The sequence below is a fragment of the Haliotis asinina genome, chromosome 11 (assembly GCF_037392515.1).
Source record: "Haliotis asinina isolate JCU_RB_2024 chromosome 11, JCU_Hal_asi_v2, whole genome shotgun sequence".
Taxonomy (NCBI): domain Eukaryota; kingdom Metazoa; phylum Mollusca; class Gastropoda; order Lepetellida; family Haliotidae; genus Haliotis; species Haliotis asinina.
The window spans coordinates 789,680-815,525 of NC_090290.1; the positions used below are offsets into that span (position 1 = coordinate 789,680).

A 25,846-nucleotide genomic window follows, 5' to 3' on the forward strand; every position below is an offset into this window, starting at 1 on the left:
TTATCACTGCACACGGCAATATTCCAGCTATATGGCAGTCTGTTAATAATCAAGTCAGGATCTTAAACTTCTGTGATCAATAGCATGAGCATCAATTACGCAACTGGGATACGAAGCAAGTCAACAATCCTGACCACTCCTTACTTTAGTAGCGTTTTACAAGAGCATGGATTGCTGAAGACTGATTTTAACCAGAATATTTACAGGTGTTTATAAACAAGTCCAAATTAGCTGCAAATCTAAGGTTGACAGTAAACATTTTTGAAGAACTCGTAATTAATATCCTTTGACTACAGTAACCCAGAACTATCCTCAAAGCTCTCTAATTGATTTGAATAAGAACAAAAAATTGTATATCCATTAAGACAGTCCTCATTCTTTAAGAATGGTGGCTCTCTCTGTTATGTACCCACCGTTTATTGTGATACATCATCATCCCGTTGTCATGACATCAGTCGTATTTAAAATATGTCTGCCCTTCAATTTCCTGCTTTCCATATGACTGAATCAACATCGCTAGTACAAAGCAATATAAAGATCATGCTTTGTTATCTTTCGACATGGAGGTGGTAGTGGCCAAGTGGTTAAAGCATTCAATCGTCATGTCATAGAACCCAATTCTCCCCATAGGTAAAATGTGTGAAGCCCATTTCTGGTGTCTCCTACCCTGATGGTGCTGGAATATTTTCAAAAGCGGAGTAACGCCATACTCACTCACTGTTCATAAGTTATGGTAAGGTGGGGTGGTGATGATTTTAAGGGGGTGTACATTAATCATATGGGGTCGTTCACATTGTATATGCACACCATAAAACTCATGATCACCATAATACCAAAAGTACTGTGTCATAGTATTGACTGACCCGTGAAGGTCCCGGGGTAGAATAGGCCTTCAGCAACCCATGCTTGCCATAAAAGGCGACTACGCTTGTTGTAAGAGGCGACTAATGGGATCGGGTGGTCACGCTCGCTGACTTAGTTGACACATGCCATCGGTTCCCAACTGTGCAGATCGATGCTCATGTTGTTGATCACTGGATTGTCTGGCCCAGACTCGATTATCTACAGACCGCTGCCGTATAGCTGGAATATTGCTGAGTGCGGCGCAAAACTAAACATACTCACTCATAGTACTGACTACAGCGTGGTCGATGCTCTCCATGTCAATCATTGGATTGTCTGGTCCAGAATAGATTAATAATAGTGTGCCGTCACATAGCTGGAGCTACTATGTTGAATTTTCAAGATACAAGAAGCCCAATAACAGCGAGAGAAGCCCTAGTAGGCTTCCGTAGAGCTGTGAGTTCAAGCATTCAACAACAAATTTCAAAGCAGACATGTGCTATATGCAAGGTTAAATTAAACAGTTTTGTAAACAACGGTCAAACAAGGCGGGTTGCCAACTTTCATCAATGAAGTGACGTTCACTTTATTTACGAAACGGACATTAAAAGGGTGTGTTCTGCAGTCACTTATCCTGCGCATGTCATGTGATCAAAGCTAAATGGTTTCACATGTGCAAACGCAACACATACGTGACAAGGTGACCGAGGTCATTCAAACCATGGAAAGAAATGTCAGAATTTTTAGCATTTACCTATGTTGCTTTTGCTGCTGTCTACAGACAGCAGAGTGACCAGGTCATGTACACGGCTGGTACGCACGCACGCGTTCATTTACCTTTGTCACTCTTCTAATTAAACGCCTATGTTTGTTCTGAAACACTCCGGGTAGCATAAACATCAACATAATAATAACTTGAAATTTTCTTGAAAATTAATAATTCAATAATATTAAAACAAGAGTCTGAGTCTATATGCTGAACAACGGCGGTTAGATGAAACACCTCAGTTCTTTCTGTTATACCCATTTGTTTGCGATGTAATATCGGACGCAGACTATTTCTATTCTTCCCTTCTGATAGATATATATATATATAGTCTATCTAAACGTTGGTTAACTGATTTACATCTTTATAAGAAAATCAAAGAAAATAAGGTATTTTATAAAAGTGCATTGTGATGGTGTTAAGAGTCCTCGTTCGTCTCTCCATGACTCAGGTACGATTCCCACATGGGTGCAATGCATGAAGCCCATTTTCTTTTTTCACACGTCGTGATTGCTAATAGCGGCGTAAAACCGCACTCCCAAACTAACTCGGTTTGTGAATGTGCAGGAATAATATTTATCTGAATAAGCTTTTTACGTATACTTTTTCATGAATGCATGCATATTGTTCGCTTTCAACTGGGAGCCTATATATGTGTTGTTGAGTATCCGTGCTTAAAAGAAAAGATACAGAGAAGGACGCTATCTTGCAAAACGCAAAGCAGAACACAAATAAACATCTCGTTTGGGGCGTGGACCAATCAACCAGTCGGACGCTTATACAACATTACGTAAGCTTCCCAACATTTACAAGCCCACATTGAGTGGAATCGATACTAAGTTTTGGCACCTCGAATTAGAGTTATGTCCCTTTGGTAAACATGGCTGTAACGCGGCGAGGCATCATCACTTTCGCAGTTGGATTACTGTTTGGATTTGCCATAACTTACATGTTTACCATATCAACTTCAATATCTACCCGGCTGAAGTTTTCTCCCCGACAGAAGGTATCATACGCTGGAGGTTTGATACCAGACAGCCCACACAGTCATGGCGAGATGGACAACGTGAAGGGCCCCGATCAGTCTGTGAACTGGGCAGATGAGCATTCTCACAGACACACCGGTAGGGCTCCGTACTTTGATTATCAGTCAAGCCAGTTTTAGAAAATGGTAAATAAAAACAGACAAACTTGCCATGGTGAATTTTCTAAAACCTTCCAGTATTTTCCATTGTGAGGACACGTGGGTGTGTGCATTTTAAAAAGACGTATACACGATAAGGTAGTCGAGCGTATTTAGGTTGTGAAACAATGCCGGTTGTATTACAGGTATGTGTTTGTCATAGTGCTGTGTTGTGATAACTTAACGAGTTTTTATACCGTTTAACAAAATATTCGGAGTGATTTGATTATGAATCAGTCATTATTAATTAAATAATAATCGGAGACTAAGCATCAGACTAAAGTTGCTCTGCATTGAAATGTGCTTGAATCAACTTGAAGACAAATATGTGTGAGGCTTGTTGCCAAGGACAGTTAGGGAGCCATAGTATTAGTCAATGCACCTACTGCTCTCAATCTTGAGTGACTTGTTTGTATGTAGAGATTATCATCAAAGGTTTTGCAGCATCTCTGATTATTACAATCCGGATTGGCGTCATCTACAAAAGCAACGATATGTCCTATAACCACGGGTGCAGGTAACTCTAAACCATCAAGTAATATACCGTTACAGACGGTTCTTACAATCCCTGTCAAAGACGATATATAACTTGATGGGGGTTTTTGCATTATAAGCCTCTGTAAACTAGTTCTGCACTGAAAAATATTTTCCCTATAAATAATTTGTGTTTTTCATTTTTGAAACTAAAAAAACAATGTAGTTTTATCCTGCCCTTGTTTGTAACAGTCAGTTTTAGTCCATACTTACTGGAAGAAAGATAACTTAATGATTACTTATCTTAATCTCAAGTCTTCTGGGGAACAAAGGTATTCTGTTTTATCTGTTGAGATAGAGTGATGTTTGGGTTACATGCCGAGCACTGTTGCAGGCAAATCATGGTTTGAACTATTGTGTAACAGCTGCTGTGTTTTTCATTTTAGGGGTTTATAGCATAGATTTGATACCTGTAAACTGCATTTTATTCAGAACAGATACATTTGGAATTTGAGAACCCTAAAGCAGGTCATTTTGGGATAATCTCTGTTCCACATTTCCACTTTAGATTATGTATGTTCTGATTGGTTTGCAAGAGGTGTCAAAACTCAAGGTTTAGTGCAATTTCATTTAGTGATCTTACTTACTCAGTTTTATTAATTATGTCAAGAACCAAATATTTCAGTGATCACTTATTGTTCTCTTGGCATCTCATTTTACATATTGTCAACAAACTATCTGCCATTATGAATGCTTCATCTCTCATTCATGTGATTCAAGTCAAATGGTGAAAGTTGTGATTTGGGAACATGAAGCACACATATATGAAGATTTATGCTCATCTTTAGTAATTTCCCAATTTGTCTTCTGAACCTACTAAAAATATTAGGATCAGTACCACATGACTAATCTTTTCTAAAAGTGCTTGTTGAGAATGACATATGTTTGTAATTTGTATGTGTATATGACATATGTTTGTAATTTGTATGTGTATATGACATATGTTTGTAATTTGTATGTGTATATGACATATGTTTGTAATTTGTATGTGTATATGACATATGTTTGTAATTTGTATGTGTATATGACATATGGTTGGGAATATTGTTGGGTAACCTTATTACTCTATGATTTTCAGTTGTTTATCACTGAACAAAATGAAGCTACACCACCACTTCCTGTCACTTCATATGTAGTTTATTTATAACTATCACAATGTTCAAGACAAGCCTCTCTCAGCGTTCATATTGGCGACTACTGTATTGATACAAAACGAAACATGACTTTCTTTAAAAACAGTATTTTCTTAAACATGTTTAAGTACTTATTTAGCAAAAAACATGCAAGTATGATAGGATTACTTGTTTGTTTAGTGCAGCATTGTGTATGTTCCACACAAATCATCATGTTAAATGTCAATATTGTGTCATGACAAGGTGGATATGTATCATGATATGTATTGTATTGCAGGTAAAATATCGCAATATGTATCATATCATGACATTGTATATCGTCCCAGCCCTAGTAAAAGCAATGTCAAATACTGTATTTGTACTTGTTCCCCTAGATATACTAAATATTACATCTACTGCTGACTTTTGATCAGCTACTGTATTTATTTCCCAATATTCAGGATATGTATCATATTCACCTTGGAGGGAATTTGCAGTCGTATTGTGTATCATTGTTAGTTGGGCTCTTTTCCTTTTGTTTGACTTAAATGCCCTAACATTGCTCAAGTATATATCCCAGGACAGGTCTCTGTTGGAAAGAAACATATTAACAGAAAATTAACTTAATAAATGATTTAATATTCTGTAACAGGCACACCAGGCTTGATCATTGTGCTTTTTTCTAATTTTCTAATTCCTTACAAAAACTATTAATGCGGTAGTTGTTTTCAGTTGCTCTTTATAAAAAATATATATTGCAATTGTTGATGTATAATTTCTGGCTTGTGAGTAAGGAGAATTAACTGAGGACCTCTCATGTACACCAGGAGACATTGTACAATCAGAAGTCCTGTTACTCGGTGGCTGCACCAGCTTGTAATCAGGCTGAATGGTAGGGGGTGAAAAAATGAGATACCGCGGAATGTCTAACAGCAACGTTTGGCTTTGGTTTGATATAACATATTGCAGTAGAAACATTTAGTATTTTCAGTTTTCATACTGTCATTCTAAATAGTCATAAAATGACAGTTTTGTTCATTCAAAGTAACAAAGATTTTAGTGTGGTATTTTTTCCCATCTTATTAAGGCTCTGGTCATTTGTGCTTTTTGATTTTGATCACAACTCATAAATAAGTCATATACCGAACCAAGAGAAACCATGGTAAGAATGTATCATTTCACCTCTACTTTATGACAAGACTGGTTGACAGAACAGATTCCTTGAGTCCTTGAGAAAGCCAAGTTGTTCAACCATGGAGTACTTTTCATGTGTGGAACTTTGTGTGAGTGAATGTGTCTTCAGAGATATACACACCCACACTTTATTGTACAAAGTTCAGGGTCAGTTGAAAACTCATTGTTAGATTTCTGAAGAGATTTTTGTAAGTATGTTAGCATTCTTTTGATGCAGTAGTATCCCAGATCGACAAGGTGTGTAATTTCTTCTGAATAAATTCTGGAGCAATACGGTTATTCAGATGGTCTTCAGCAACCCATGCTAGTCAATAGAGGTGACTAGTGGGACTGGGTGGTCAGACACACTGACTTGTTTCACACATGTCATTATATCCTAGTTGCGTTTATCACTGACTTCAGCTCTTACAGATTTCAAGTTGGTCTGTCACTAAAGGTGTGTTTTCACAGTACAACTTGTAGTAACACAGGCTTATGGCCTTTCAAATTCTTTAGATCTGTGTTCATAATCTGCTCTTCTGCCTTCATGCTGAGCTGAAAGGGTGCAGGGAGAAAGCATAGAGGTGAAAGCGTTTGCTCATCATACAGAAGACCAGGGTTCAATTCCCTGAAAGGGTACAATGTGTAAATCCCATATCTGATGTCCACAGCCGTTGTGTTGTAGAATATTGCTAGAGGTGGCATAAAACCATCCTCACTCACTGAACTGAAAATCAGCACTCAGCATACCACATTGCAGTTACTTCCCTTTATTTCATCTCAACACAGTCAAGCAGTGTTCTGAACTGGATCAACTTTATGGATCTTCTGGTCTGTTCATCAGCATGACAACATCTCAAAGAACTTTTCTGTTGACAGGGTCTTGTTTGTGTATTTTATGAAGATATGTTTGAGATATTTTGTGATAAAATCACTTTTGTTAATATTGTTGATTGTCCCTCCTATTCACTTCCTATTTAGGTATATTCACTTCCTGTTTAGGTGTATTCACTCCATATTTATGTTTATTCACTCCTTATTTAGGTATATTGACTCCTTACATAGGTGTATTCACTTCCTATTTCAATGCATTCATAGAGGATACTAAACGACCTTACGTGTAATACCATTTTTATTAAATGAGTGAAAGGATTGATATCCAATGAGCGAAAGCGAGTTGGTACGAAATCTTGCACGAGTTTAAGGAAAATGGTACTTCACGGAAGCGAGTTTAGTATTCTGTTTATTACTTCCAACACAAATTGATAGAAACTGCAGCTACAGTGTGAGGACTCCCAGTTTTCCCCGAGTCAAACAAGGTCCAGTGCTATTGTGACAGCGACATTAGCATTGTGACGTCACAACTCTGATCCGTTATGACGTCATGCGTCTAGCGGTACTACACTAGTGTAACATTTGCTGTAAAAATGTGAGACTGCAGTATCTCCTTTATTTAAATAATCTCCTCTATTTAAATGCATTCATTCCTCATTGAAGTCAGTTAATGAATTCATGTGCTATTTAAGCAAATTCATGCCCAATTTAAGTGCTTACTCCCTATTTAAGTGAATTCACACTCGATGTAAGTGCTTTACTCCCTGTTTAAGTGAATTCACACCCAATGTAAGTGCTTTACTCCCTGTTTAAGTGAATTCACACCCAATGTAAGTGCTTTACTCCCTGTTTAAGTGAATTCACACCCAATGTAAGTGCTTTACTCCCTGTAATTTCAATCCTCATTTAAGCCAGTTCCCAGTTTGACTGAAATATACCTCTAAGTCAAACTCCCTATTTTAATGAGTTAACTCTTTCTTAATACATTTCAAATTTTCTCACTACTCGGTAGTGGTGGTTTGATTATTTGAGATAATCAAAGATTGGTTGCAGTGACTAAACAACCAAGCAATTAGTCATGTTTTCTCATAATCAAACACAAACTATTCTGGATCACTTTTTGCATTAACAATATTTTTCACAAGGTTGGATTTGTCTGGTACATTTCATGAACACATTATGCTTGTTCCAAGATATTTATGTTCCTAACATACTAGACATAATTTAAAGATATGCAATTTGCTGGAAGAACCTCAGAGAATTATGGGGTGTTTTCTTTATGTTATTTGTGAACTGATAGTAATAACAACATGGAAAATTTTATAAATGAACCAATTATTTTGGATAATTGATTGGTTGTAATGAACCATTTTGAGTTTTTAACCAATTCCCACCACTACTACCCTGTGTTTTAATCCCTGAAGACAACATCCCCGTGGCCTTCATTAATTCTGAGTCTTAATCACAAAGGTTGATTTTGTAGTGAACCCCAATCAGTATTGATCAATACATTACAATTTACATACAATCAGTAATTACCCAGCTTGCCACACTTCAGTTAATATGCCATCAGCATGCGTTCATTGTCAATGCTTCCAGCAGCTCTTAAATGTGGATTGATAAACTTATTCAATCCCACTCAGGTTAATAATAGATAAGGTGCTCCATAGATGCTTGTAACCCATGAAGATCTGGATTACAAAAAGTGTGACCATATGTATAATCACTAACAAATTTTAGATCTATGCATGATGGTTCAGTACCATAAACTCATGGTGAAGATCCAGGTTAGAGTTGGCAACTGATGGGATCACTTTATTTGACTACATGTCTTGTATTGTAGTTGCATAGATTGATGCTCATGATGTTGATCACAGGATTTTTTTCCCCCTTAAATACATGATTCACGGACATGTAGTAGTTTTTGAGTATACATTGCTGAAACATAAATATATATACAGATATATTGCACATGGAGGTTCAATGGTCATTCAGAATCAAATAGTGGGAATAGAGGTGACCATTCTTGAGAATTGATGACAATTTTAATCAACAAACAAAGTAAAACTCATGCTCCACTTGCAAGTGTCATGGTGAACTTGCTGTTGTGTTGTGTGAGTCAGTGAGTCAGTAAGTGAGCTTTTACACAATAGCAATATTCCAGCAAATATCATGACTGGGAACAACAGCACTGAACTTCACATGTTGTACCCCTGTGGGGAATTGAACCTGGGTCTATGGCGTGATAAAAGCTTTAGGCACTAGGCTACTCTAGCGCCCCTGTTGTGTGCTTGATAATGTGAGTTATGACAACGTGTCGAGGGAAATATGGGATTTTATCATTCCCGAGTAAGGTTGTATTCCCCAACCTTACTCGGGACTGATAAAACCCTGTATTTCCCTCGACACGATGTGATAACGCATTTATCTAGCTGAATGTTTTTACTAAATCAAAACAAAACTACACGCATCGAATCGACTTGCTGCCATGTTGACTCCAGCTGATCGTTTGACCTCAATACTAAAGGCTTGTCGATGCATGCTTTTCTCCCTTCGCATCATCACCGAGGCGTAGCAGGGTGATATGACTTTCGTAGCGGGAGTACACGACTGTTATACTCCCGCTCGCGGATCGTTATGGATGTACCTGGTATTTTATCAGAGTCATGTGGACCAATCAAAACTCGACATTCTTACATGAGGTTAGATAATGTGTATCATGGGTTCAGTTATCTGTGACAAGCATTCATTGAGCATCAGACCATGCAAAGGAATAAAGGAATAGAACGTAAGTGATCCTTTCAACTGGTTCAAAGTATAGTCAGTTGGATCGATATGAAAAATGTGAAACAACATATAAAATGTTTCCACTTTGTGTCTTCTTGGTTGAAGGTATTTTAATAACTGAAATGGGTTCACTGACTTGTTGAGTTCAAACACAGTTCATTACTTGTTGTCACCTTAATGTAATATATTGCTGAATATGTTTAAGAGAGTGTTTTTCCTAGGAACTAGTTTTGTTGTTTCTCTACACAAGACATACTTCATGGAATATATCAAGGTATTGCAGTAGTATAACTCATGTTGCCACTGCCCTGTGATCTAACCATCATTAGAGTATATGGCAGTAATGTAGTACTTTTTAAAGAAAATATCATCTAATGTTTCAACATGAGCAATTGCATGACATGTTTGTTTTTGATTAATAGATCTTAACCATAAAATATTCATGAAGGTATTTGCCTCTTTTTATATTCATTGTACTCAAACGGTTATCTGAGAGAAATTGTCGAATAAAAAAAAAATAGCATCGCACTGAATGATTCATTTGCAGTATGACATGCTTCCCATCAAAAGTTTCAACTCGTTAGTGTAACTATAGCCAAGTACTTAAGGCAACTTCTGAACTAAATTTTGCAAAATTTTCCAACTGTTTAAAGGCACTGTTTTACACATGACCTAAAAATGAATGTATTGTAAAATAAATTTGTAACATTAAAAGATTATTGTCATGAGGTAAATACATGATAAAAATCAGTGAAAATTGGCAAATTCTTAACTAACAAAACATCATACCAAAACGCTCCTGTTCACATGCATAATATAGTATTCCCAGAAATTATTGAGAATCATGTTGCGTCATGTAACTCATTACGTTTATTAACTTCTGGCGTTTTACTTACATAAACATGTTAAAACATCATCCTTTTACAGCCTCAGTCTTGTTTTAATACTTTGTTAGACCTCCTTGCTCAGCAATGCATGCCTGAATACGCCTAGGCACACTACCCAATCTAAGTTTGTAGGTAATCGTGTGACAGGGTATCCCAATATTGGACCACCTCGGCCTTCATACCTTCAATATTTCTCAGTTCTCATGTTTTGGTCGCTGGTAGATAGGTTTGACAGTATCTTTGGTTCAAATTTTCACACAATTAGGGAAAAGCCAAACAGAACTTTCATCCGAAAAGAAAACATTATCCCAATCTTGATTTTCATGAGCCTGACACCAGTTTAAACGTTTTTCCTTTTGTGCATCTTTCATCAACGGCAAGGGAATTCCACGCTTTTTTCACCCAATTAAGTCTCTGTGTAATTCCTGCCTAACTGTTTCATTGCATACCTGAGGACTTCCTCTGCTAATCATTTCATTTCTGATGTTCTCAACACTTTTCAATTGGCCCCTACTCACAATCTGCCCAAGTCTTCGGCGATCCACAACACTGAATTTCCTAGGCCGACCTGCCCCTGCTTTGTGCTCTATCCCGGTTCCTGTTTGAATATTCTTCAAAGTTCTGTATACTGTAGACAGAGGAATACCATGTCTACAAGCTAACACTTTAGCATCAGCCTCACCCCTTTCAAAATCATCTAGAATGAGCTTTCTTATCTCTCTTGCTGTAAATTCTGCCATGTCAACACAGGAAGCCGTCTGCTCAGACAAGGGAGATAACTCTTGATGTAATGAGCTGCCTTCTAAGCCTTCAAGAGTTTTCTCCCTTATTTAGTATGCTTAGTGCATAGTGAAAGCCCTTTTTCCAATCTTAGCATCATTAGAAAAAAAACAAAGATTTTCTCAATAATTTCTGGGAACACTGTATTTGCATGTGCTTTTCAGCAATTTGATGAATGATCCTAGTGCAGTTCAAGGTGTGCCATTGACTCCCCTTAGTTAGTGGAGAAATCTATCTTCAATGTAACAATTCATATACATAACATACAGTGCATGTTTTAAGTGAGTCTAAACTTTTGATGGGTAGTATATATATGGTCTAACATACCATGTCCTAACATTTGGCAAGTTGATTATCTGCTTAACACGTGAATGAGTGAGTGAGAGATATTATTGTCACATCATCAATATTTCAGCCATATCATCACTAAAACAAGCCATGCATTGAAAATAAATAAAGTGATATGAAAGATTGTATCAACAAAGGACAGTCAAACATGCCAAGACAAACCTTAGGGAAACAAATTCTAACCAGTTGACTGAAACTGTGACAGTTATAAATGCAATCATTTTGACCCATGGTCTGTTAATATATATGTAAATATTGTAAAAAGTCAGTTCGTGTCATTTGCCCGTTACAAAAATATATTGTGTTATTGATAGTTTACATTTTTGCAGTTCAACAACATAATTGCCTGCAGCACCCAGACTGCCTGCTAGGCTGTGACTGGATGTAGGGACCAGCGTGCATCCAAAGAATAATTATTCATAATGTTCATGTGGTTTTTATCTTTCAGCCATGTTCAAAACAGTTGCAGATAAACACTTACTATGACTTAGAGGAAAACCAAACCAGTCATGTTGGATTCACATATATACATTTACATATCTTGTAAGTTTCTACAAGCAAATGTTGAAATGGACAGAGAAAAAATCTTTTTCATGTGAAAAAAATGTTTCCAAACAAGTTCATCAAGTTTATTATAGAATGTAGTTTAAACTCTTCATGCTACTAAACTATGTGTTGATTCTCTGAGATTAAATCCCCTTTGTTTTCCATGTATTAAATGATGATAACCAGTTAACGTCCCACGATTTAGCCAGTAACATACACAGTGTGTTCAGATACCATCCATCAGTGGGGCTTGTCTTAGACACTGTTAGTTTGTGGAATGTAAGACTTCAGATCATAGAGTAAGGCATTAAGTATTAAATGAAGGAGGTGGCGATGAGACTGGTTGTAGATTGGTATCAAATTTTGTCCCAGTGTAAGAATACTTTATTCTGCTTTGAGGTTCGGTTATTTGAGAACTTTGCTGGTTGAATGGTTCACGCCTGGACTGTTGAATATTTTATGTTTATCGAATACACACCCAGACTGTCGAAAAACAGTGGAGCGTGGCAATGCTCAACACCACTTTAATTACTGTTTATTCGCATGAAGGCATATCTTTTTGGGATATATAAACATTGAGCGAATTTTGTCTTCGCCATTCATGTGAATAGCGGTCCATTCCCAGTTAACACAAACAATAGGAGTGTTTGTTTAAGCGCCTTCGATAAGGGCGAGAGGATAATTCGAACAGGTTAAAAACCAAACTTCTCTTAAACTAATGTGCAATGCTAGGGCGACTACACAGGGCCATATCGGTGTGGAGTGTATCTTGTTACGAGTTTCATATGAGGGGGTGCTCATCTGACAAAGATAGGGTGTGTGAGTGCGTGCCTTTATATAGAGAACGTTGTACAGTGACACTTCTTGAATAAAACATATCTTGTAGTATTTGTTTGTATTTATTTAAAGAAGGTATAAAGACTCTCCGGGTGGGAGTGTTGGTGTCCGTAGATATCGGGGTGATAAATAGGGAGAAACAGCACTGTTGTGAGAAGAGTCATCTGCAAATATTCTTACCATATACTCATTAAACAATGTACAGATCACAATATTTTAGCAACTTTAAGGGCATAAGATGCTCTGAGTCTGAAAGTGTAGTCAAAGACGGCAAGGTCTTGGGAGTCCAACCTAGTTTCATCCAGCTTTCTTTGCATGTCCTGGTAGTCTTCTATTGTCTTATGTCCATTCAACAAAATGTCAATCAGCTTGAATGCGTTAGGATGGGCTTGCTCAACAAGTTTCTTAACTTGCCCATGCCAACCCTCCAAATTGTGGTTGGTTTTGGGGCTGAGGGTCAGGTAATGGTTCTATGATGTCATCGGGAGACTACCTTCGATCCAAGTGGTGGTGACGTAGTTGGTCACTTGATGACATCAGTTGTATTGTGGCATATCAGGTAAGGTTTGGAGCCATAAAGTTGGAAATGAACCCATTTATAGGAAACGTTAATTGCTTATTATTGTTAATTGCATATTATTGTATTATAATTGTTCGGGGAAAATAGTCCCCCAACATGACAAGGAGAGAACTGTCCAGCAACATGACAAGGAGAGAACTGTCCAGCAACATGACAAGGAGAGAACTGTCCAGCAACATGACAAGGAGAGAACTGTCCACCAACATGACAAGGTGAGAACTGTCCACCAACATGACAAGGAGAGAACTGTCCACCAACATGACAAGGAGAGAACTGTTTACCAACATGACAAGGTGAGAACTGTCCACCAACATGACAAGGTGAGAACTGTCCACCAACATGACAAGGTGAGAACTGTCCACCAACATGACAAGGTGAGAACTGTCCACCAACATGTTCTGGTGGGTAATGGGATAATCCTTCACTAATCTGTTGTGCATACCCCCTAATTACACCTGGAGTGTTGACTGACTTGGAGAACATGATCCTGCGAATAGCAGAAGGATCCTACTAAGAGTTTGAGTTAACTAGATTGGTCACATTTTCCTCTCCAAGGTACAGATACAGTTGGAAGTACACAGCTGTTGCTGAAATGCGAAACATTAACTAGATTTATATGAGAATTGTCACATTTCCTTCTCACAGGTACGTATGAAACTCCGGAAGCTAGGTAAGTAACATAAATGATGTCAATATGGCAAGTTCAGGTTACCTTCTCATACAACGTCTACGGTCATAGAAATTCACTTGATGGAGGTTACAAGCACAAGAAGAACAAGGAAAAGAATGATGTCACATACTGGTGCTGTGTGGAGAAAATGTGCAAGGCTACCCTTCAGACCAGAGATGATGTCATATCCAGTTTTGGAAACCATCTTCACAACCATGCCTTCTTCATGTCAACCAATTCAAGTCTATGCTCATTCAGTGATTCACTGGTCCAAAACCGAAACAACAACCATCAACGTGATCTTTGATAAAGAACTGATCCGAAGAAATGCAAAGTCCCTGCCAGATATCTTACAGCACATTCCTTTGTTTGACAGTGTTAGAACATCCATGTTTCAAGCGAGGCACAAGACCATTCCCTAGCTCACCCAAGAATGGAGTCACCATCCAATTTTAGATAGAGTGATGCCAGACTGAAGTCTTGAGAAGAGTTCCTCATAAGTGATGATGGAGACAACAGTTACAGTCCTACCAATATTGAGTTCCTGCGCGACTCAGATGTTATCTGTGCTAATGGAATTTTCTACTCTGCTGACCTTTTTTTCGCCAGCTGTACTCTTTCCATACTGCAGTTCAAGGCCACATTTATTCACTCGTGTACTTTCGTTCTGCCTGACAAAAAAAAGGACACATATACCTGAGCATTCTCCAGACATCATTCAGATGGATTTTGAGAAGGCTACCCACAACGCCATGTCAACAATGTTTCCTACACCACAACTACATGGATGTTAGATTCACTACTCTACCGCCTGTTGATCAAGTTAAGGATGTTTGGGTACAGGCCATTGCCGATGCTTCTCAAGGCACTGCTATCATCAGATTTATGGACTACTTCACAGCGATGTGGGTGGATGGACCCATTCAGTGGACGAAGGAGCTGTGAAGCCAATTCCTGAATGATTGCCATCAATAATCTGGCTGACAGGGATTGACAAAGAACTGATGACAGTCTATCGTCTTCCAAGAAGGCAAAGTCAGATTCTCGCAAGAATTGACAGCCCATCAATCTAAATCTCATTGTTCAAACAGAGATTTTTTGGAGGCAGCTTCAGACTTGAGTGAAAGTCTTCGGCAGTTATTTCATTCTTTCTCTTTAACTCCAACTCCCTTCAACGATCCATTGCCTGCTCGAGTGGTGGTTTTATTCTTGGTGGAGATTCACTCCCGGCCATCACCTGTGGTTGATCAGTAACATCCACCACTTTTGCTGTCTGTCATCAGGACATATGCATCGGAGACTGCTGCGACATTTTCTGCTTCTGTAGTTCAGTGCAGCGCTTCGACCTAGAGGGGGGACTGAGTGACTTGACAGCTTTTTCATAATGCTTTGCACCCACTGAGTGATCCACCTGTTTCCAGTGCCACACTTACTTCTTCAACGGTGATCACCTTTGCACATGATGTTGGAGTGCCATTTGACCCATACACTTCGTCTACAGCGAGTTTGCCGATTACACTCAGAGCGGCGCTTTATACCAGTGTGTTGCTCCCTCCCAGTGCAGCACCTTCAGCCAATGTGTCTCTTACTCCTAGTGCTGTGCTTTTGTTTGGAGCACTAGTTACTTCCAGTGCCATGCTTTCCCTTCACAATTCACGGCTTCCGAGTACAACACCAAGATCCATGCACACATTTTCAGCATTTCCTTACAGTTTACCTGGTGCAAAGTTTCCGCCCCCAGCTGTCAACATTAGATAATTGCATATAGTAGTATTAGTAATGGTGGTTTTTTGCCATATCTTATACAAGCCTTATATTTGTCAATAACATGTATCTATACCCCCCCATTTTTACAAATCCCGTAACACAAACACAACCCGTCTGCCTTCACACAAACCCACAGCAGACAACTGACTGCTGTGGGCTGGCCTATTCACTAGACTAATCAAATGTCTAAATGTGAATCAATCGATACTGACTGGGTATCATGCACGATCGATAAAATGACAATTAGAAAAATGATTCACATATAGTATGAACCCTCGCTACAGTGTGTGAGTTGAAAAGGCACGTGACAGTGGTATGCAGGGTTATTCCCGTATGAGAAAGTCTGAATTGTTAACTTTATTAGGGGTAAAATATAAAACCACCCCTACTGTGAAAGAACTAATCAAAGAAGCATGTGAGCGTGGTATGAGAGGGTATTCATGCATGAGGAAATCTGAGCTCATTGAATTAATAAAGGAAAAAGGATACACATGACCCAAGCAGATAGGGAGGCCCACATCAAATTCAGTGCGAGACCACTGTCATGTGACAGGGAAATACACAGGTGCAACTCACAATGCATGTAACTTGAAGCTACGCATAAACCCCAATCTTATTCATGTCCCAGTGGTGTTTCACAATTTACGAGGGTATGATTCACACTTGATTATGCAAGCTATTTCAAAGTACAAGGGGATGTCAATAAGTTTTGAGCCTTGCATAGAAAAACACAAAATATTGGTATGAACCACATTTATTTTTCAACATAGTCCCCTTGTGAGTCAAGACACTTGTTCCATCTTCTCTGCCAGGCGCTGATTCCATCTCTGTAGAAGGTGCCATTTTGGTCCTCAAACCAAGCCTCAGTAGCAGCAATAAGGTCATCATCCTGAAATCTACGCCCATGCAACAGTTTCTTGAGATTTGGGAACAGATGGTAATCACTTGGTGACAGGTCTGGAGAGTAGGGGGGATGCAGCAAGATTTCGTACCCGCATTCCTGGACAGCAGCAGCTGCAACGCGAGAGGTGTGTACTGGAGCATTGTCTTGATGTAGAACTAGAAGAATACCAAGTCTGATCTTGCCGCGGCACTTCTCCTTGACTGACTGTCGCACTTGCCTCAACAAGTTATCGTAATATTCCCCATTCATTGTTCTTCCTTTTGGTAAGTAATCTATGTGGATGACGCCTTTGCTATCCCAGAAGACTGTCGCCATTACCTTCTGCACTGATCTGGAGGCTTTGAAATTTTTGCTCCTGGGAGAAGTGACATGTTTCCATTCCATGGATTCTTGTTTGCTCTCAGGATCATAATGGTGGATCCAGGTTTCATCACAGGTTACTAGCCTAAAGTGAAAACCTTCTGGATTCTAGTTGTATCTGGTTAGCATGGAGTTGCTTATTGTGACCCTTGTTTGCTTCATTTCATCTGTAAGCATTCTTGGCACCCATCTTGCGCACACCCTAGACATGACGAGGTGTTCGTAAAGAATTGTCTCGATGGATCCGTGTGAAATGCCTGTGGTCTCCTCTAACTAGTGGAGTGTGATTCGACGATTTTCCAGCACAAGTCTATGCACTCTGTCAATGTTTTCCTGACTAGTGTTGTTGTTGGGCGACCTGGACGGGGGTCATCTTCAAGACTCTCTCTACCATGCTTAAATTCATTGACCCATCGTTTGATGGTAGCAGATGAAGGGGAAGACTTCCCATAAACTGATGAAAGTCTTTCTTCAAGAACTAAAAACTTCATTACTGCTCTATACTCAGTTTTATTCATTTTCACTGCCGTGAGGGGGGTCTCTTTCTGCCAATGTGAGCTGTTCAATAACTTCTGAGAGTAGGATACCAAAACTTATATATCACATCAGCTACACCCCAAGGTTCAGTGTCGTACCATAGGCTGTGACACCTGGGTATGAAAAATGCTCAAAGCTCAAAACTTATTGACATCCCCTCGTACATGTCATCAGGCTACTCCATCTCCTTCCCCAGACTGTACAGTGGCCTCTGATGCTAGTTTTGATGCAGTGGTCAAACCACAGCTTTTAGTATGGATCGCCAACAATCTTCCACTTCCTCGAAGCACTTCACCTGCTGATTTACTCTCCTGCTTTGGAATGCGATTGGGAGACTTTGTGTTCATTACCTTCCCTCCACGGCCTTACATTACGCAGCTTTGGAAGATCAAAGATGGTTTGGCTGCAGTGCATGTGCACAGCTTCTCATCGCTGACTGTCTCCCCTCCAGTAGATGATGACATTGCTTGGTTGGGATCCAAACAGTGGGTATATTCACCGTTTTTAGTTGAAGATTGGGAGCTTTTACATTTGGACGATGCTATCAGGAAGGTTATTGCCCCTCTGAACATGATCTTGACAGCATCTAAAGCGGTTGCTAAGGCATTCTCACATCAGCAGGTTTATATTCGAGTGACAGTGGTTATGATTGAGCAATTTCAATCCATCCTCAACCAGCTGGCTCACTTCTTCTCCTATATGACAGCCATTCACTGAGGTCCTCACATATATCCTCCTGGGAGGATACATACCTCACTGACCTGTTCTGACTGTTCCCTGATCAGGTAGAACTTTATTCATTGAAGCGATTAGGGAGGTGGCTGATACAGTTGGGAAAGATGCACATCTGCAGGTGTCGATGGAGTTGCTAAAGTACCAACGCATGCAAGTCAAGGATCCCTTGTGACCATGGCGAACTGCTCGATATGTACTGTCTGATCCAGATTTGCAGTCTGATACAATACAGCCATTATAGCTCCTCACGTCAGAGTGCTTGATTCGGCAGCATTGTTCTCCCTTTCCTTGACGCGAAATCCTTATCTCTGACGGTGGACAGATGAGTTGAACGTTAGTGGAGGTATTTGTTAAGAGCTGTTCACCCCATCTCACCACCTGTAAGTGGACACTTCCCTTCACTGATAGCCCATGTCTATAGTAATAAGGTAATTGCAACAAATAAAGCTCTACAAAGCGAATGCTTATACAGTATATAGTGATAACCTTTCACTGCTTAAACTGATCAAGGAGATTTGATCGTACATTATTTTTAAGCCAAAAGTGCTAAGTATATATTGGGTGAGCGAAATACAATACAATCCAGTATCCCGTTGGGATAGGCTACAATACGCTTGACACTTGATAACAATGGAAAATCAACAACAGCATTTGAAGAATATAAATTGTACATGACATTACAAGGAAATGGTATTTAATTTGCCATTACAACATTTTAGTCCAGTTTTAGTTCAGTTTGATATAATTCTTACTTTTATGGATGTACAGTTGTGATATCTATCTAATTCACTGTAGATCATAAAACCTGATTGCAGTAACCATATAATTTATGGAAATCTGTTTCTTAACCTTTTCAGCTCAGGCCTTTAGCAAGGACCGATGTTGACCAAGCGGTTCCATATCTTTGATAATCTATTTCATTATTTCTGTAACAGTGCTTTTAATAGAAAAAAATAAGTGCTCATCAGCGAAGGATGGCTTCTGTGTTAATTAGCTCATTAATGAACTATGCCACCTATGGGTACCCTATAGCAACATGGCTGTTCCCACTTTCGTTGTAGGGATGGGGAAGCACCACCTATGTGCACTGAACCATTAATTAATGTCTCACATCTAGGTGTTCTCACAAATGGGGAGACACCAGCTCATCTGCAAGCAACTTATTCCTCCTCATAAAAAACAGTGATTGTTTGTTAAACAACTTTTGGATTCCATCTCCAAAATTATGAGACAGATCATGAGAGTTTGACGATTTCATATGATTGCAAAATCTGGTTTTGTTACAAATATTAATTTTTTTGTCAGTGAGCAATTCATTAGTCACAAATGAAATGAAGTGGACTTCAATTTCTAATGAGTTTTGCTTTAGGAATTCAGTAGAAACTCACCATGCTTACATCTTAACTTGTGTCTAATTTGACATATCTTTACATAGATGAAACTGTATGTTTTCTCCCAAGTGACTATCTAGTACAGTTAGATAGTAAAATACTTCCTAATGTGTAAATCAGTAATATTAGGAAAGTTAGACTTTTGTAATATGATACAAAAAGCAGAATCTTCTTGTATCAGTGAATGGAGATAAATAGGCCATCCAGTGTCAAGGTATACTGTCTGTCTGTTTGTCTGTGTGCTGGAGCTGTAACAAATGCACTATATGGTGAATATGATGTGTAATACGAACATCAGGTTCTGTTGTCAAGGGACTGAATACATGGTTTGACTCTGAGGTTGGACTATTATCTATATATTGTCCAAAGTCTGGGGACACATTTTTTAAAAGAAAAATGATCTTTTATATTCCACATAGTCCACACTATATTTGATGCACTTTTTGACAGATAATAAATCATGTCCCTGTATTTCAGAGCAGTCCAGTGCCATCGCCCATGAGCTGGCAGTGAAGATCCGTGTGCTGTGCTGGGTGATGACGAACCCATCCAACATCCAAACCAAGGCCATGCATGTTAAGGCCACTTGGGGCAAGCGCTGTAACGTGTTGCTCTTTATGAGTTCAGAGGTAGACGCCACTCTACCTGCTATCAAACTTCCTGTTTCTGAAGGTCGCAATAACCTCTGGGCAAAGACGAAAGAAGCATTTAAATATGTCTACACCAACCATTTTAATGATGCTGACTGGTTTCTGAAAGCTGATGATGATACATATGTTATTCTGGAAAATTTACGACACTTTTTAAGCGATAAAGATACACAGAAACCGCTGTACTATGGCAGAAGGTTTAAGCCATATGTTAGCCAAGGTTATATGAGTGGAGGGGCTGGGTATGTCCTTAGTAAAGATGCCTTGAAACGATTTGTCGACAAAGCCGTGAACGATCCAGGTAAATGCCGGAATGACAATGGCGGGGCTGAAGATCTAGAGATGGGGCGGTGTTTGGAGAAAGTTGGGGTGTTGGCTGAGGACACACGAGATGAGCTTGGGCGTGAAAGGTTCCATCCGTTTGTTCCGGAGCATCACCTAATTCCGGGGATTCTGCCGGCTGATATGTGGTACTGGAGTTACAGCTATTACCCGGCAAAACAGGTAAGTTTACATCTCACATCATGCATCACATCCAATCACGTCATAATGTCGTACATCACATCTTGTCACATCATACATCGCATCCTGTCACATGCATTACATCCGCACGTCATTCATCACTTCCTGTCAGATCATACATCACATCTTAACACATCACATCCTATCACATGAACACATGTAACATCACATGCTGTCACATCACACATGACATCCTGTCACATCACACATGACATCCTGTCACATCACGCATCACATCCTGTCACATCATACATCACATCCTGTCATATCACACATGACATCCTGTCACATCACACATCACATCCTGTCACATCATGCATCACGTCCTGTCACATCATACATCACATCCTCACATGCATCACATCCTGTCACATCATACATCACATCCTGTCACATACATCACATTCTCACATCATATGTATACCATCCTGTCACATCATACATCACATCCTGTCACTTCACACATGACATCCTGTCACATCATACATCACATCCTCACATCATACATCACATCCTGTAACATACATCACATCCTCACATCATGCATCACATCCTGTCACATCATGCATCACATCCTGTCACATCACACATCACATCCTGTCACATCATGCATCACATCCTGTCACATCATACATCACATCCTCACATGCATCACATCCTGTCACATCATACATCACATCCTGTCACATACATCACATTCTCACATCATATGTATACCATCCTGTAACATCATACATCACATCCTGTCACTTCACACATCACATCCTGTCACATCATACATCACATCCTGTCACATCATACATCACATCCTGTCACATCATGCATCACATCCAGTCACATCATACATCACATCCTGTAACATGCATCACATCCTGTCACTTCATACATCACATCCTGTCACATCATACATCACATCCTGTCACATCATGCATCACATCCAGTCACATCATACATCACATCCTGTCACATACATCACATTCTCACATCATATGTATACCATCCTGTAACATCATACATCACATCCTGTCACTTCACACATCACATCATACATCACATCCTGTCACATCATGCATCACATCCAGTCACATCATACATCACATCCTGTCACATACATCACATTCTCACATCATATGTATACCATCCTGTAACATCATACATCACATCCTGTCACTTCACACATCACATCCTGTCACATCATACATCACATCCTGTCACATCATGCATCACATCCAGTCACATCATACATCACATCCTGTCACATACATCACATTCTCACATCATATGTATACCATCCTGTAACATCATACATCACATCCTGTCACTTCACACATCACATCATACATCACATCCTGTCACATCATGCATCACATCCAGTCACATCATACATCACATCCTGTCACATACATCACATTCTCACATCATATGTATACCATCCTGTAACATCATACATCACATCCTGTCACTTCACACATCACATCCTGTCACATCATACATCACATCCTGTCACATCATGCATCACATCCAGGCACATCATACATCACATCCTGTCACATACATCACATTCTCACATCATATGTATACCATCCTGTAACATCATACATCACATCCTGTCACATCATATATCACAGACCCATGAAGGTCCCGGGGTAGAATGGACTTTCAACAACCCATGCTTGCCATTAAAGATGACTGTGTTTGTCGTAGGAGGCGACTAATGGGATTGGGTGGTCAGGCTTGCTGTCATCGGTTCCCAATTACCCACAGTGATGCTAATCACTAGATTATCTGGAACAGATTCAACAGACTGCCACCATATAGCTGGAATAGTGTAGAGTGCCTAGTAAAACTAAACCCACTCACTCATTCATACATATATTACATCCTGTAACATTATGCATCACATCCTGTAACATCATACATCAGATCCTGTCACTTCATACATCACATCCTGTCACATCACACATCATATCCTCACATCCTACATCACTTCCTGTCACATCCTACATCACATCCTGTAACATCATGCAACACATCATGTAACATCATACATCACATCCTGTAACATGCATCACATCCTGTCACTTCACACATCACATCCTGTCACACCATACATCACATCTTGTCACACCATACATCACATCAAGTCTAAGTAAATGTATTATTTTTAACACTGGTAAATGGTGAGTCAAACAAACAAAGTTCGCGGCAGCTAACCCTTGAGCAACTTATGACTGTCCTGTGAGATGGAATGGAATTAACCAATTAAACAACGGCTGCTAAAAGTACTATGAAGGGTTACATTTCTGCAAGATGACAGACTGGAATAAAAACAAAATGCTGGTTTGAGTAACTGTGTGTGTTACATCATGCATCACATACTCACCTCATGCATCACATACTCTCACATCATGTATCATGTACCCTCACATCATGTATCCCATACTTTCACATCATGCATCACATCCTGTCACCTGATGCATCACTTACTTTCACATAATGCATCAAATACTCTCACATCATGTATCACATACTCTCATTTCTTGTCACATCTATCACATCTTGTCACAGCATATATCATATAGCCTAGCATCTCATGCTAGTGCTGACATCATGCATTCCTCTCATGTGTGGTAGCTTAGTGATGAAAGCAGCCACATATCATGCCCAAACAAACCAAACAATATGATGACATATAACTGGAATGCTATTCAAAGCAGTCACATTCTAAACTCACTTGCTGAAATACTCGATGAAGCCTGTTACTAGTGTCGTAAGCCATGATATTGATTGAATATTGATAAGACCAGCATACAACCTAACTCACTTCTTCAATGAAAGCAGCATTATACCAAACCCAAAACTCGCTCGCTCGCTCACTCACTCACTCACTCACTCACTCACTCACTGCTACAGGGCCCGGACTGCTGCAGTGACTACGCCATCACCTTCCACTACGTCTCCCCCAACATGATGTACATCATGGAGTACATGATCTACCACTTGAAGCCGTTTGGTATCAGTGTTGTGGAGCAGTGCCCCGACAACAAGGAACAGGCACAGCTGACCAAGGTGGATGCTGAGCCTCCGTTACAACACACAAAACAACTTGCCCCGTCTGGACAACATCAACACATAGATGTTAAAGTAGATAAACGTATGGAAAGTAAATCAATAAGTCATATGGATAAAAATGTTATTGTAGACTCTAAAAATACAGTTCACCAAAAGGATAGTGCATCATAGTCATTCCGTCAGATGTCAATGTTATGTTTTGTTTTAAGAGGCTGGTCTCATTCATCATCTTAGTATTAACTTTGAACATTGAAATATTCATTTTCAGGGCCAAAAATGTATTTGATTGTAGCCCTGATAATGGACGGATTTAATCATATTGGGACTGGGGTGGGGATGGGAGTCTATGTTCTTGTTTTGTATAAACATTATTGCCAGAATTTATGGTGGCGTGAATTTTCTTAAAATTGTTTTCTGTGATAATGCTTTAGTCAAATTGATATTGCACTAAATAAGCCTTGAGTAGGATGTCGGCCATTTAAACATGGCCTCTCTCATATCACGATGACCATGTTGATACCATTTGCACTGTCAGATTAATCTTCGTCACAAGATGTGACATTAATACTGGCATTTTGCTTTAATTGTTATTATTATCATGTTATTATGAGTTTAGTTCTTGAAGGAAAATGCAGTCAAATGCCATTGTGTCGATGATGAAGTGACTTAGGACAATACATCAAGTTATAGAGATTCAAGGCAACCCAACACTGGGACCAAACTTTTACTTCCAGACAACTGTAAGCCTGACACTGTAGTGTTTGACTGCTGGAATAGATTAGGAAATAATCAAAAAAACATGTCATGTGTTGAATATTCATATATTATCATGTAAATACCAAAGCAGATTTATTTCTGGTTATGTATACCAGTATATGTGCCAAGTTACTGTAAACAGTTTTCAACAACAGATAACTGGCATAAACCTCGCCTGTGCTTTATGGAAATTAGAGGTTGGAGTAACCTAGTGGTTTAAGCATCATGCTATAGACTAGAGTTTGATTCTCTACACCTGTTCAATGTGTAAGGCCATTTTGTTGTCCTTCGCTGTGATATTGCTGAAATACAGCTACAAGCGTCACAAAACTAAACTCACTCACTCACTCACACACTCACTCACTCACTTAGCTAGTATGATACTTCATGCTGCACCAACAACATCAGAGAGTGTGACCGTTTCAACATGACCAGCAACATCACTACACAGCCATGTCTAGTGACCCATGTATATGTTGCCCTGATTGTAACACACTCAGTGTACACAAAGACTGTCTCCTATCAGCATTATAACTTGTTCACTGGTCATGAGGGAAACATGGGCTCATGTACCCTCGATGTTTGTTAATGTTCTCTGAGCCCAAAAGACGAGGGGAACATAAACAAACATCGAGGGTACATCAACCCAAGGACCAGTGAGCAATGTATTTATCTTACTGAATACCTCAATGCTAATTGTTTGAGGCATGGGTATAAGTCTTTTTGTAACCATCGATAGATTTTGTAGACATCTAGGAAAACAGATTTAGAGTTTTCTCCCTTCCATCAATGTACAGTGGCAAAATATTGGTAATTTCCATGCATCATACGTGATTCAGTGTTATTTGAGATAAAGAATTTCTAAAACGAAGTACCAAATGAGTTTGGCATTCTCAACTGGGTGTATAACCTATACTCACTTGTTAGCATGGTATATTGAAAAAAATAGAAAAGTGCCCTGCAAATCAGAAAACAACATTTATGTGTGAGGTAAGGTAAGATCCAACGTCCCTCTTGTCAGTGAAAGGAGGCATTAATTTTCATATTTTCTGTGAGAATTTTCCCTAGATCAACAGCATTATTATAGAATTTGCGATACATACTTACTTAAGTCATTGTTTATATTGTTATCAAGGCGGCCATTTGGCTGATTCTTACTAGTAGACTATGTATGCAATCTATTTTTAGAGTTTGCTTCTTTTTTTTTAGAGTTTATACTTTTTACTACATTTAGGGAGGTCACAGAATCTGTAAATGAAATAAAGAATAAAA

General features: G+C 39.2%; 1 protein-coding gene across 1 annotated transcript; it reads left to right on the forward strand.

Annotated features, from left to right (window-relative positions):
* Positions 1-2,472: 2,472 nt before the first annotated feature.
* Positions 2,473-25,846, forward strand: LOC137256146 (glycoprotein-N-acetylgalactosamine 3-beta-galactosyltransferase 1-like). The gene is made up of 3 exons (XM_067793850.1): positions 2,473-2,733; positions 20,052-20,728; positions 23,660-25,846. Exons 1-3 carry the CDS (start codon positions 2,490-2,492, stop codon positions 23,987-23,989), a joined length of 1,251 nt encoding a protein of 416 aa, XP_067649951.1. The 5' UTR covers positions 2,473-2,489; the 3' UTR covers positions 23,990-25,846.